The sequence below is a fragment of the Rana temporaria genome, chromosome 3 (genome assembly GCF_905171775.1).
Source record: "Rana temporaria chromosome 3, aRanTem1.1, whole genome shotgun sequence".
Lineage (NCBI taxonomy): Eukaryota > Metazoa > Chordata > Amphibia > Anura > Ranidae > Rana > Rana temporaria.
The window spans coordinates 341,725,572-341,741,460 of NC_053491.1; the positions used below are offsets into that span (position 1 = coordinate 341,725,572).

General features: G+C 41.6%; 1 protein-coding gene across 4 annotated transcripts in view; it reads right to left on the minus strand.

Annotated features, from left to right (window-relative positions):
• Positions 1-15,889, minus strand: part of GRIA1 (glutamate ionotropic receptor AMPA type subunit 1) — a 445,232-nt gene that overhangs the window by 187,398 nt on the left and 241,945 nt on the right. For all 4 annotated transcript variants that reach the window (XM_040345114.1, XM_040345115.1, XM_040345112.1 and 1 more), the window contains exon 3: positions 2,436-2,675. In XM_040345114.1, coding sequence (XP_040201048.1) covers positions 2,436-2,675 — 240 coding nt within the window. The remainder of the gene's footprint in view (positions 1-2,435; positions 2,676-15,889) is intronic.

Below are 15,889 nucleotides of genomic sequence, written 5' to 3' on the forward strand. Positions count from 1 at the left end.
AAAGGTGTCTGTGTTTTGTTGTTACAATTTATTACACTTTCTTTGTGAAATGGTAGAGGTACAATGTACCCCATTACTAATTCACATAGGGGGGCCAGGATCTGGGGGTCCCCTTTCTTGAAGGGGTCTTCCAGATTCCTATAAGCCCCCCGCCCGCAGACCGCCACAACCACCGGACAAGGGTTGTGGGGATGAGGCCTGGTACGGTTCAGGAAGAGGGCGGGGTCCTCTCTCGTCCCCCCCTCGTCCCCCCCTCTTTACCTGCGTGCTCAGATAAAGGTTCTGGTATGAATATTTGGGGGGGAACCCCACACCATTTTGTTATTAAATGTGGGGTGGAGTTCCCCTTAATATCCATACCAGACCTGAAGGGCCTGGTAATAGAATTTGGGGGGACCCCCACGCATTTTTAAAGTGGTTTTAAATGACTTTTTTCCTTCAGAAATGACACTTTGTGCGGAGACAGTTCTAAGCACGGGAAACAAGCGCTGCTTTACAGGCATACTTTACACAGCCCCTAGGTATGAAATTAAAGGAATATTTCACTTGTATTGTTTTACTTTAAGCATTATTAAAATCACTGCCATTTTTAAACCTTTTTTTTTGCATTGATACATGTCCCCTGGAGCAGGACCCAGGTCCGCAAACACTTTTTATGAAAATAACTTGCATATAAGACTTTAAAATTAGCACTTTAGATTTCTCCCATTTTACAGGGTGTTCCGTGGCTTTTCGAATTTGCCGCGAACACCCCAAATTGTTCGCTGTTCGGCGAATGGGCGAGAACTCAAAGCTCATCCCTAATGAAAATGTTCAATCTGCCAGATTGACAAAAACATTCCACAAGATGTTTCTTCATGAACCTGGCCCTAAGATGTCCAGGGGCTGTCTTGGAAGGAGGGAAGTACTGTCAGGATCTGGATCAGAACCTGGGACCTTTGCAGTATCTGGCTATAGCTCTTCTTGTTGTGCCACCCGAGATGTTGAACAGCTCCTTGCATGATTCCCAGTGTTAAAAAAAAAACACGTTTTCTTTACAACCCGAAAAATTATTGTGTGTACGTTAGTTATCGTGTGCATTAGTTTTGATGTCAAATTTCAATTTCATTTTAGTCAGTCTTTTGACTAAAATGCCATTTTAGTTTAATTAATATTTTACTAATTTGAATTGTTTAAGTTTTAGTCATATTTTAGCATTTTAAATCTCCAGTACATTTTAGTTGATAAAATCCAATGGGTTTAGTTAAATTGTAATGCGTTATTTAAGCATTTCTGTACACTTTCAAACTCATTATATACTCCTGGAGTAAAAATCAAATTACATGGTTTATTGTTTATGGTTTTAAGGTTTAACCACTTAAGACCCGGACCTTTAGGCAGGTAAAGGACCCGGACAGTTTTTGCGATTCGGCACTACATCTCTTTTACTGACAATTGCGCGGTCGTGCGAAGTGACTCCCAAACAAAATTAATGTCCTTTTTTTCCCAGAAATAGAGTTTTGTTTTGGTGGTATTTGATCACCTCTGCGGTTTTTATTTTTTGCGCTATAAACAAAAATAGAGCGACAATTTTGAAAAAAAATTCAATATTTTTTCCTTTTTGCTATAATAAATATCCCCCAAAAATATATAAAAAAAAACATTTTTCCTCAGTTTAGGCCGATACGTATTCTTCTAAATATTTTTGGTAAAAAAAAAATCTCAATAAGCATTTATTGATTGGTTTGCGTGAAATTTATAGCGTTTACAAAATAGGGGATAGTTTTATTGCATTTTTAATAATAATTTTTTTTTACTACTAATGGCGGCGATCAGCGATTTTTTTCGTGACTGCGACGTTATGGCGGACACATCAGACACTTTTGACACATTTTTGGGATGGCAATGGCAGTGACAATAGCAGTTAACCACTAGGGGGCGCTAAAGGGTTAAGTGTGACCTAATGTGTTTTTTCTAACTGTAGGGGGCGTGCCTGGACGTGTAATGTCACTTCTCGTCATTCCCTATGACAGGGAACAGATGATCAGTGACGAGCCACAGAGAAGAATGGGGAAGGTTTGTCTACACTCACCTCTCCCTGTTCTTCAGCTCCTGTGACCCGATCGCGGGACACTGGCGGCAATCGGGTCCCGCAGGCGTGGTTAATGGAGCTTCTGACCGGGTCGCGAGCGAGCTGCCGGCGGCACGTTCGTGACCCACGGCTGGGCTCTTAAAGGGGACATACCTGTACGTCCATGTGCCCAGCCGTGCCATTCTGTCAACGTATATGGTCGTGCGGCAGTCCTTAAGTGGTTAAAAGTCCAATTGTATTAGGTACCTCATAAATAATGAAACATAATACAATTTAAGACATCTATAAAGACATAACATTCCTAGGTACAATACAATAAGATCAGTTTATACAACCAAAGGCCACAAAGCAACATTTGTCTTACCTCGGTCTGCATCATAAATGTACACAAATTTTTTCCACTTGTAAAACTCTATTACACTGATTAGGGCATCCTGAAGTTCCGGTCTGAGCTGCAGGACAAACTGATTGGAAGTGGCTACGGGGAAGCTGGGGGTTATAAAGCAGACGTGAAGAGCACCACAAAATGATGTCAACATGTTGACTGTCTTCCGGTCATAGAACCCGAATATGGCATACACTCCCTTGGCAAACTGTGAACAAACTGAGAGAAAAATAAATTAGGTTAGAAATAAGTCAGTATAAATACATATTATTCATTCATAGAGGTACAACACTACATCATCATAAGGTTAAAGTAGAACTCAATGTAAACAGTAAAAGAAGACTATGGGTTTGATTCACTAGAAATGGAGAGTGCAAAATCTGGTGCAGCTCTGCAGAGAAACCAATCAGCTTCCAGTTTTTTAGTCAAAACTTAATTGAACAAGCTGAAGTTAGAAGCTGATTGGCTACCATGCACAGCTGTTTCAGATTTTGCACTTTCCAGTTTTTGTAACTTAACCTTTGTACCTTGACTGTTACAATGAAACAGTGTAGTATGGTATAGAACAGGGGTGTCAAACTCAATTTCATCGTGGGCTGCATCAGCATTATGACTGCCCTTTAAAAGGGCCGGTTGTATCTGTAAGATTAGATGTCCAGCGCATCCCCTCCTCTTTACATTAGATGTAAAGAGCCACCCCACCATCAGAAGTTGAGTCCCCCACTCTCCCTTACATCACAGTGCACCTCCCTTTCCTTATGCTGCTGCTGTGAAGAAGCTGGATGCATTGCTTGAAAGCAGAAAGTAAGGGTCTGGAGTAGGACCAGCAGAGGGCTGAAACTCTCCTGCAGCTGCGAGGGCCACATGAAATGGACTGGAGGGCCAGATTCGGCCCGCAGGCCTTGTGTTTGACACCTGTGTTTTAGAATATTGGTTTCAGTGAAAGTCCATTTAAATGTGCGAATTTGTACCCATTGATTTCAATGGAAGTCGCCTCAGAAGTCGGATCACTGTCTTATCTGAAGCTACTTTCCAGGAAGATAACATACATTTTCTCAGGGAAACATCTCCTGCACCCCTCCCTCCCCCTCCCTCTCCCAGAGCTGATTGTTGTTTTATTGGCCACTGGAAAGTCTCCTGTCCTGGAGACGACTTCAAGTTGTGTTGTAAATCGCCCCAGATCGCCCTGTGGTTCATGTTCAAGTCGTGTCGGAAGTCGCCTCTGAAAGTCGCGCTGGAAGTCGTGTCGCCCTAGTGTGTGTGAACCGGCTCTTATGGTATTACAGTTGCTTTAAATGTCCTGTGCCTTATTCAGAAAAGCCTTTTGAGAGATTTGTAAACAGTTCTGACATGTTTAACAGATTCAGGTAGTTCTTATTTGCAGCACTTTCAAAATGTGTCACTATGACTGTGCCAAATTCAAAAGGGACTACTGCCAGTTCGTAGATAACTAATCTAGAGGTAATTAAAACCAACTCAAAGTTGGCATACAGAGACATACCACTGTTCAGACTGCGGACACTGTGTAATAAAGAGCAAGGCAGAAGCGGCTATGACTCTAATCACAATAATACACACCATCACTTTATGTGATGAAAAAAAACGAAATTTTCTGTGAATTTTCAAAGACGAAGTTGCCTACACACCATCGTTTTTCTCACAATGTTCTAGCAAAGCGAGGTTACGTTCCACCACGTTTTTCCATTGAAGCTCGCTTCATAAGTAGCTTCTAGGCATGCGCGGATGAAAAAACGTAGTTTTAAACAACGTTTTTGCTACACACGGTCAATTTCTGTGAAGTAAAAAACGACGTTTTGAAAAACGACACATAAAATTGAAGCATGCTTAAATTTTTTTTGGTCGTTTTTTAGAAGACATAAAACGACGTTTTCCCCCACACACGGTCAATTAAAGTGATGTTTTTAAAAACGTAATTTTTTTTCATCACATAAAACGACCATGTGTACGCGGCATAAGGCCTTGTACACACGACCGAGTTTCTCGGCAAAAACCAGCAAGAAACTTGCTCTGTTTTTTTTTTTTTGCCGAGGACAGTCCCGCATTTTGCAGGTCTGTCCTGGGTACCTTTATGCTAGGACAATACAGTGTCCTGGAATAAAACTGACACAGCCACCCCCTGGGCCGATCTGATGGCCCCTAAAAAGGCTGCCACCTCACCACTTTACTCACTGGCATTACTTGTCCTGGCCAATGATGCCTGGAGGAGCACAATCTATGCCCCCTGCTTGTGATTGGAGAAATCATAAATCCCGCCTCTTGTGTCCAATGACTGTGCTGTGATTCATTACTGTACAGCACAAGCTGATTTTTTGAAAGGGGGGGTGTCCCTGAATGGTAGTTTGGAAATGTGGTCACCCTACCCTGGACAGGTGCATGTAAACAAAGTGGCTGGGAATTCTTTAATGTCCATGTTTGATAAATGATGTCAGCAAGTATCCCTGCCCCATTGTGTATATACAGATGTCAGCCAGGGACTCTCCCAACTGGCTCCTGAAAGTGGGCCAGAAGCTGAACATGGGGACCGAGTGTCTGAACTATGAACGCTGAGGGGTTGATTTACTAAAGGCAAATGGACTGTGCACTTTGCCCATTGCAAGTGCAGTTGCTCCAGAGCTTAGTAAATGAGGTAAGGCGTAACTTTGCAAAGAGTACCCAATCACGTTCAAGGAAAAAAAAAAAAAAAACATAATTGTTGTTTGCACATGATTGGATGATGGAAGTCAGCAGAGCTTCTGCTCATTTACTAAGCTCTGGAGCATGGGTGCTCAACCTGTGGCTCTCCAGCTGTTGCGGAACTACAATTCCCATGAGGCATTGCAAGCCGCTGACAGGTACAAGCATGTCTCCCAAAGGCTGAGGCATTATGGGAATTGTAGTTTTGCAACAGCTGGAGAGCCACAGGTTGAGCACCCATGCTCTGGAGCAACTGCACTTGCAGAGTCTTTTTGCTTTTTAGTGAAACAACCCCTGAGTCTTAGTGCTACCCCCAGCATGCCTCTATAAAACAAATTCTTGCACCTGTTGCTGAGGGAGATGTGACACAATGCTAAGTGTCTACAAAACTCGTCATGAATTCCAGGGATTGCATGCAATTCTATGCAGGACCAGGGGCGGACTGACCATTGAGTCACTCGGGCACTGCCCGAGGGCCCCATGCCACTAGGGGGCCCCATCCGGGTTGCCAGGCTCAGTAAAACCAGGGACAGTATGTAAAAATCTGTGTTTTTTTTAGATCTGTCCCTGATATGTCCGAAAATGACATGCTTTTAATGTGAATATCCCAAGATTTTAGCTGCCCGCCTTTGCACTACCTCCTGGCGTGGTGGCCATCTGTAAGCCAGAGGGGCCCCATACTCTTCTATTGCCCGGGGGCCCCATGAGTTGTCAGTCCGCCCCTGTGCAGGACACAACATAAACAATGTGTATATAATCCTAAATAATGAATAATGAAGATAATGAATAAAAACATCTACCCCTGTAAATTATTTCCAGCTTTGAGTAGAAACATGAAACATGAAAAGACATGCTGATAGATTAGTTACATTAAACTGAAGACCAAGCCATTTCTGGCACTTTTTGTTTACAAGTTAATTTTTTTTTGCTAGAAAATTACTTATAACCCCAAAACATTTTTATATATATATATATATATATATATATATATATATATTTAGCAGACACCCTAGGGAATAAAATGGCGATCGTTGCAATTTTTTCATGCAACACAGTATTTGCGCAGTGGCTTTTCAAATACAATTTTTGGGGAAAAAATACACTTTAACCACTTCCCACCTGCCATATGCAGAATGACAGCCGGGAAGTGGTTCTGTTATCCTGACAGGGCGTCACATGATGTCCAGCAGGATAACGTGCCGGCGCAGCGATCACGGGTGAGGCGCGTCAGTCTGACACCCCGCATTTCCAATCGTGATAAGAAGCTCCTGTCAGAGGCTTCTTACCACGTGATCAGCTGTGACCAATCACAGCTGATAATCGCGTGAACCAGAAAGTGCCGGTAAACGACATTCCTCGGTTAGTGCGGACAGGGAGAGCCGATCGGCGGCTCTCCCTGTCAGGGGGGGTGTCTTTGCTGATAATCAGCACATTGATTATTAGAACAGCCCCCTCAAATGTACTCATCACCAGCCAACCAGTGCCCAGCAATGTAAAAACAGCAAGTGCCCACCACAGTGTCAATCACTGCCCACCACAGTACTAATCACTGCCCACCACAGTACTAATCACTGCCCAACAGTAACACCAGCATACCCCAGCACCCCTTGCCATTACATACAGTACAGTCAGTGCTGGAGGTGCCAGAACTGCGTTCCCCCGCATTTCTGCTGAAAAAACTCCAGGTTCTGTGTATTCTATGGCTTGAATGAGAACAGATGATGTCAAGTTTAGCTATTTTTTTTCCTATATGTTGAATGTGATGCATGAATTATTATATTTTTGTCAAAAAAATCGAAAAGCATTTGAAAGATAAAGCTGTAATACATAAAGACATTTAAAATCCCTGAGAGGCAAGGATACAATATTATAATACATGAAGAATGGAGGTGCAAATTGTTACAAATGTCCATTGGTGACCGCTTCTCTTTTATAAAAGTAATGATTGCCTTTAAACATAGAATTATAAAGTACATATAAATGGATGCATAACTTTCTTATGTTTAACAAATATTATAAAGTGCCTTGAAAAAGTATTCATACCCCTTAAAATTTTCCACATTTTATCATGTTATAACCAAAAATGTAAATATGTTTTATTGGTATTTTATGTGATAGACCAACACAAAGTGGAACATAATTGTGAAGTAGAAAAAAATGATAAACGGTTTTCAATTTGTTTACAAATAAATATGTGAATAGTGTGGCATGCATATTCAGCCCCCCTGAGTCAGTACTTTGTAGAACCGCCTTTCGCTGCAATTACAGCTGCAAGTCTTTTTGGGGATGTTTTTACCAGCTTTGCACATCTAGAGAGTGATATTTTTGCCCATTTTTCTTTGAAAAATATCTCAAGCTCTGTCAGATTGGATGGAGGACGTCTGTTAACAGCAATTCCCAGGTCTTACCACAGATTCTCAATTGGATTTAGGTCTGGACTTTAACTGGCCCATTCTAAAACATGAATTTGCTTCGATCTAAACCATTAAATTGTTGCTCTGACTGTATGTTTAGGATCGTTGTCCTGCTGAAAGATGATCCTTTGCCCCAGCCTCAAGTCTTTTGCAGACTCTAATGCCCTGTACACACGATCGGATATCTGATGGAATCTAATCCAATGGATTTTTTCGTCGGATATCCGATGAAGCCGACTTTCATCAGTCTTGCCTACACACCATCAGTCAAAAATCCGACCGTGTCCAAACACGGTGACGTAAAACACTACGACGTGCTGAAAAAAATGAAGTTCAATGCTTCCGAGCATGCGTCGACTTGATTCTGAGCATGCATGGATTTTTCTCCAATGGAGTTCCACACAGACGATTGTTTTTTTCTATCAGTTTTTTATCCATAGGAAAATTTTAAAACATGTTCTATTTTTTTTCACAGATGGAAAACAAACCGATGGGGCCCACACACGATCGGTTTGTCCGATGATAACGGTCCATCGTTCCGTTTTCATCAGACAAACCGATCGTGTACAGGGCTTATCAGGTTTTCTTCTAAGATTGTATTTGGCTCCATCCACCTTCCCATGAACTCTGACCAGTTTCCCTCTCCCTGCTGAAGAAAAGCATCCCCACAACATGATGCTGCCACCACCACGTTTCACAGTGGGGATGGTGTGTTTAGGGTGGTGTGCAGTGTTAGTTTTCCACCACACAGCGTTTTGCTTTAAGGCCAAAAAGTTTAATTTTGGTCTCAACTGACCAGATCACCTTCTTCCACATGTTTGCTATGTCCTCCAGATGGCTTCTCCCAAACTGCAAACAGAACTTCTTATTGCTTTCTTTCAAAAATGTCTTTCTTCTTGCCACTCTTCCATAAAGGCCAGATTTGTGGAGTGCACAACTAATAGTTGTCCCGTGGACAGATTCTCCCACCTGAGCTGTGGATCTCTGCAGCTCCTCCAGAGTTACCATGGGCATGGCTGCATGGCTGCTTCTCTGATTAATGTTCTCCTTGCCCGCCCTGTCAGTTTAGGTGGACGGCCATGTCTTGGTAGGTTTGCAGTTGTGCCATACTCTTTTCATTTTTGGATGATGTATTAAACAGTGCTCTGTGAGATGTTCAAAGCTTGGAATATTTTTTTTTAACCTAGCCCTGCTTTAAACTTTTCTACAACTTTATCCATGACCTGTTTGATGTGTTCCTTGGCCTTCATGATGCTGTTTTTGCACTAAGGTTCTCTAACAAACCTCTGAGGGCTTCACAGAACAGCTGTATGTATACTGAGATAAAATTACACACAGGTGGACTCTATTTACTAATTAGGTGACTTCTGAAGGCAATTGGTTCCATTAGATTTTAGTTAGGGGTATCAGAGTAAAAGGGGGCTGAATAAAAATGCACGCCACGCTTTTTAGATTTTTTTTTTTTTATATATTGACAACCATTTATTATTTTCTATCCACTTCACAATTATGTGCCACTTTGTGTTGGTCTATCACATACAATCACAATAAAATACATTTGCGCTATTGGTTGTAACGTGACAAAATGTGGAAAATTACAAGGGGTATGAATACTTTTTCAAGGTAATGTATATACAGGTGTATATATTTTTTCTTTCCTATTGTGGTAAAGTTTGGTTATTATGTGGCTATAGGTTTTTATAAGAAGACTTTAAAACTGCCAACATTTTTCTATATCATCTAAACAAGAGATATTCTCAGATGTAGATAGAAGAAAAATAATTCAATTGTAACTCAGGAACAATTAATCCATATTTAAGTTTTTTCACTGTGCCTTCATCTATCTCTGTGACTTCTGAGATGGGTTTAAAATATATATAAATGACTCATAGAGCGGCAGTTGAAAAGTAATATTTGTGTCCCTTTTGACCAGGGCTTAATGGCCTTCATTTGTCTTCAACATTACACTGACAGCGCTGACTGCATACAACAGCTGAATACATACTGTGCTGTGCAAGAATGATATTTTTTATTGTTTAGATTTTTCAATTTAAGTACATATTGTTGTCAATAGCTTTGATTACGTCCTTGATTTTGAGTGCTTGTAAATAGTTATAGTTTAGATTTATTTGGGAACGTGGCTTTGGCTGCAACAAAATGTTCAGGTAATTCCAAGAATATATCACTGTCATTGGTGTGCGCAGCACTATCGCATTAGGGTGTGCACCCCAGAGTATAAACACACATGCGTGTACTATATCAGTAGAGCAGTGGACGGTGTCAGTAGAGCAAAGATTGGTGTCAGTAGGGCAGTGGACGGCGTCAGATTTATTTTTTATTTTTATTAGGTTTTTATAGTTTTTTACAATTTTATTATTTTTAATCATTTTTACAATATTATTATTATTATTTAATTTTTTGTACAAATTTTTAGAAGGCCCCTTAAGGGGGTTTTGGTGAAATATCAAGGCTCCAAACAGATGTCTCCCTTTTGAGACAGAGAAATAAACTAAAGACAGAGATTGCCCAGTTCCTTTCTCTGCAGCCTGCAGTAAACACAGTATTCTTCAATTAAGAATGAAGACATAAGCGATCAGTACAGATCAGTCACTGTGTTCATTCAAGGAAGGGGCCGGTTAATTCAATATGTACCAGCCCCTTCCCTGCTCCTGAGGGGAGAGGAGGGAAGCTGGCAGCACTGCAGGGGGGAGACAGGAAGCAGGAATAATTGTCACCGCACATGGTTAGTAGGGTTTGTCCAGGCAAACCCGACACACCCTGTGAGCACACCTATGATCTCTGTACTTAAGTGTATAAAGAGATCTTCCATCTACACCTATTTTGCTGGACAGTTTCACCTGTCTTTAATAAAAATGTACCCCCTTTATGGCCAGGCCATTTTTTGGGATACGGCACTGCATTAATTTAAAGGGTCACTAAAGGAAAAACATTTTTTTGCTGAAATGACTGTTTACAGGATATAGAGACATAAAAGTTAACTGATTCCTTTTACAAATGATTAAAAATAGATTAAATTCAATCATATAATGTGCCTCTAGTTTCACTTTCGGTTTTAAACTGGCTTCATGTTTCTGTGAAGTAAAGAGACCCACAGAACAAAAACAAACAAATCCAGGGCAGTGTTTTGTTTTTAAAATGAATCTGATTGGTTTTGAGGAGTTTTAGACACACAGTAATGACAGCTTAGACCACCGTGAAAAGCTCCCAGTACTGTGGTTATAAGGAGCCAGACAAGCAGGAAGTGTGGAGATCACAGCAGAATTACAGCAACTTCAAAGCAAAAACGAACAATAAGGACATGAAACCAGTACTGCAGTACGGTAAAGGAAGCTATTTAGCTAAAAAAAAAAATTCCTTTAGTGATCCTTTAACTGATAATTGCATGCATGCAACACTGTACCAAAATACAATTTATGACATTTTTCCCCACAAATGGAGCTTTATTTTGGTAGCATTTGATCACCACTGTGTTTTTTATATTTTGCGCTTTAAACAAAAAAATTACTGAAATTTTTGAAAAAATAACGAAATAAAAATGATTTTACTCTCTGCTATTTATACATATCCAATAACAAAATGTAAAAATCGAATTTCTTCATAAATTTAGGCAAATATGTATTCTGCTACATGTTTTTTGTAAAAAAAAATCCCAACAAGCGTATATTGATTGGTTTACGCGAACATTATAGCGTCTACAAACTATGGGATATATTTATGGAATTTATTTAAATACTAGTAATGGTGGCGATCAGCAACTTAAAGTGTGACTGCGACATTGTGGGGGGCAATCCGTTACTAAATTACACTTTTGACACTTTGCGGGATCCAGTGACTAATGACACTGGCTGGGAAGGGGTTAAACATCTAAGAAGATCAAAGGGGTAACTGTGTGTCTAACCAATGTTTTTGTGACATGTTTGTGCTGCTTTTACTAAGGGAAGACATGGATTTTTTTCCCTGCTTTGCGGGGGCACAACATCCATCCCATCCTCCCTGTCAGAACAGAGATCTGCCTTGTTTACATAGGCAGATCTCCATTATGAAAGTTTTACCAAAGATCAGCGGGTGCCATCAGACTTAGAATTATTAAATATTTGTGGGTGTCTAAAATAGTGCAGTGCCACGTCCCGAAAATATTTTGGAGCAGCAAATGTTAAAGACACAAAGGAATGGACTTTATAGGCACCAATAGTAAAAATACAGATACATTTATTAACACATGCCCCATGGGGGTTAGTTAAAACAATTTATAAAACACACAATACATAACATCAAAATAAATGTAAAACTAAGAAACTACAGTACGACTGCAGTAATCAAAGATGATCCAATAGAAGTCCAAAACTAGTCAACACATTTTACTAGGAAAGCGTGTGACTGTATTGTATAATAGGATTAATTATTTAGCTCGACATGTTTCGTGGAGATCGCTTCTTCAGGAGCTAGTAGTGTTTCATATAAAGTCAAACGATATGCTTGAAAGTGACTTGTTAGTGGACAAAATTAGTACTTGGTAACGGGTTGATATGTGACTCAGGTGGGCCACACTAATCGTAGAGCCGGACAGTTCTATCCAAACTGGAAACTGGCAGTGGGTAACAGCCAGGCAGCAGAGATTACAATGCTCGTAAACCCAGCGGCACCAGCGCATACAAATAGTATAAACCTAGAAAGACACTGCACCCAAAAGGTAGCCAAAGGGGTTATGGCAATAGTGAGATATCAATATGTAAAGGTTGTGAGCTCATCCAGGTATGGAGGTCCCCAGACAAAGTACAATAGTCTGGGGACCTCCATACCTGGATGCCTGGATACAGCAAGGCGACTGGAGGGAGAGAGAGAGAGACGGTAAGGCAGTGTTGAACAGAGGACAGGAAATTCCAGAGGAGTTGCAGGTGATTGGTTGCTAGGTGGTCCTAGTAACCAATCATTATCTTGTGATTCTGAATAGGAAAGTGCAAAAAGTAAGGTAGGAACGAACACAGAGCTATACAACATGGGGGTGGTCCAGAGCTGTGTGTGGGGGGGTTATTGTGCAGGGGGTGCAGAGCTATGTGTGTGTGGGGGGGGGGGGTATTGTGCAGGGGGTCCAGAGCTGTAGGGGGGTAATGTGCAGGGGGTCCAGAGCTGTAGGGCGGTAATGTGCAAGGGGTCCAGAGCTGTAGGGGGGTAATGTGCAGAGGGTCCAGAGCTGTAGGGCGGTAATGTGCAAGGGGTCCAGAGCTGTAGGGGGGGTAATGTGCAAGGGGTCCAGAGCTGTAGGGGGATAATGTGCAGGGGGTCCAGAGCTGTAGGGGGGTAATGTGCAGGGGGTCCAGAGCTGTAGGGGAGTAATGTGCAGGTGGTCCAGAGCTGTAGGGGGATAATGTGCAAGGGGTCCAGAGCTGTAGGGGGATAATGTGCAGGGGGTCCAGAGCTGTAGAGGGGTAATGTGCAGGGGGTCCAGAGCTGTAGGGGGGTAATGTGCAGGGGGTCCAGAGCTGTAGGGCGGTAATGTGCAAGGGGTCCAGAGCTGTGGGGGGGCTGTGTAATGTGCAGGGGGTCCAGACTGCTGTGTAATGTAATGGAGTCCAGAGGTGCAGGGGGTTTTGTAATGTAAAGGGGTGCTGTGTAATGTAAAGGAGTCCAGAGGTGCAGGGGGCTTAGTAATGTAAAGGGGTGCTGTGTAATGTAAAGGGGCCCAGAGGTGCAGGGGGTTGTGTAATGTAAAGGGGTGCTGTGTAATGTAAAGGGGCCCAGAGGTGCAGGGGGTTGTGTAATGTAAAGGGGTGCTGTGTAATGTAAAGGGGCCCAGAGGTGCAGGGGGTTTAGTAATGTAAAGGAGTCCAGAGGTGCAGGGGGTTTAGTAATGTAAAGGGGTGCAGAGGTGTAGGGTGCTGTGTAATGTAAATGGGGTCCAGAGGGTTGTGTAATGTAAAGGGGTCCAGATGTGCAGGGGGTTTTGTAATGTAAAGAGGTGCAGGATGCTGTGTAATGTAAAGGGGTGCAGGGTGCTGTGTAATGTAAAGGGGTCCAGAGGTGCAGGGTGCTGTGTAATGTAAAGGGGTCCCGAGGTGCAGGGTGCTGTGTAATGTAAAGGGGTCCAGAGGTGCAGGGTGCTGTGTAATGTAAAGGGGTCCCGAGGTGCAGGGTGCTGTGTAATGTAAAGGAGTCCAGAGGTGCAGGGGGCTGTGTAATATAAAGGGGTCCAGAGGTTCAGGGGGTTTTGTAATGTAAAGGGGTGGAGGGTGCTGTGTAATGCAAAGGGGTCCAGAGCTGCGGGGGAGGGCTGTGTAATGTAAAGGGGTGCAGTTGTGGAGAGGGTTTACAAAGTATTGACAAAGAGATATTAAAGGATGCAGAGGTATGCAGGAGGCACAGTGGGGTGTTTTTACATTTTAAAGTGGAGGAGGGGGGGGTATTTTCAGTGTTCTCGTGTGTGGAAATATGTTTTTAATTGATCTATTGTAGCACTCATCGATAAAGGATGAGAATGATGGTGTGTGTGAGTGTGGGGGGGGCGGCATTGAAGGACTCGGCCTTGGGGCGGCAAAGGGAGCAAATCCGGGCCTGGTTGGAAAGGAGGAGAAACTGACATTTAGCAGCTGCAGGAGTTAATGATCGATTCCGCTATATTCCACCCCTCCTATTCAGCTGTACAGATGGGCTTCACGGGTCCCCTGGAGCATGGGCGACTCTTGCGACCCCTGTAGCAAAACCCCTGCCTACAGACTAAATAATATACACTGATTTGGTTTATTTTTATGAAAGAAATGTATACATGTATACATTTTGACTTACATTTTTTGAAGAAAGATTATTTATTTGCAAAATGTTATAGCAGAAACTAAGAAAAGTGTGCTTTTTTCAAACTTTTTGGTCTTTTTTCTTATTAAGCAAAAAAATAAAAATAAACGCAGTGGTGATTAAATACCACCAAAGATAGCTCGATTTGTGTGAAAAAAATAAAAAAATATTCAAATGGGTACAGTATTGCATTAACCACACAATTGTCATTTATAATATGACAGCACTGAAAGCTGAAAATTGGCCTGGGCAAGAAGGGGATAAAGGTGACTGATATTGAAGTGGTTAATATGAACAAACTTGAAGTTTGTAAACTTACTTTGTAAAGATTCCCACACATTTACTTCCTTGAATTCTGCTCTGAAAGTGAGCACTGCTGTGTCACACATTGCACAGAGCCTGCCTTCTGCACTACAGAAGTGTTCAGGAGGCGGAGTCAGTAGAGAATCACTGCTTGTAGGCAGAAGGGTACTATGGGATATGTAATATACAAAGCATGCAGGGAATCCAGGAAGTTGTGGAAAGCAGACAGGCTTATATTGGATTGTCAAATAACTATAAAATAAAAGCCTATGCTGTGACTATAGAACTCTTTTTTAACTTCTTCTTTAATGTTTCAGACTCAGAATTCCCTGTATAGTGACATATTGGCAGAATGTAATGGGAAATTAACAATTTTAGAATTTTTACCAAAATAAGAGAAATAGTAAACCAGAGACATCAGCTGCAAGAAAGGTGGCCAGATGAAAGAATGTTTTTTTTAATATATATATATATATATATATATATATATATATATATATATATATATATATATATATATATAAATGTAGTTTGCCATTTGGGAATGATCCTAGTTTTTTTCCCCCAGTCATTCCTTCCTCCCAAGTCAACTGACATGAATCATGTTGAAAATTCATTTTTTTTTCCGTTAGATTATGAGTCACACATCAGAGATTGCTCATCCCTGACCTCCCGGTCACTTCACAAATCCAAGCTTATTCCAACACACAGACACTGCCATGCTGTGCAGTGGGACCACCAAGGAAACAGATACATTAGATGAAACAACATCAAGGCAGCATACATCAGCTTTGCTTGGAGACCAGATTCCCCAATTTAGTCTGCAAAAGAAGACTTTTTACTGGAATGAATATATAGGGCCAATGCAAACTTCAAAAACATAATCATGCCTCTGATGACGTCATTCTATCGAAACACGTCAGGTTCGTCTAGGGACGTCGACAGGCACTCTGCTGAGTGGATTTGTGAGTCTGAAGCTTTTATCAATGTGCCCGATTCAGTGATTTCTTACACATGCTTAGGTTTATAGTGCTGAGAGCACGCTTTTACATTGGATTGTACTGGATTTTATACTTTTAAGCTTTCATTATAAATTGGCCGGTAACATAACACGTTTTCATTGTTCCTTAATTACATGATTTACTGATGGCATAATTGGGGATTGCATATATAAGACTTCTATTAGACATCTATTGTTTTAAACAGGATTGAGGG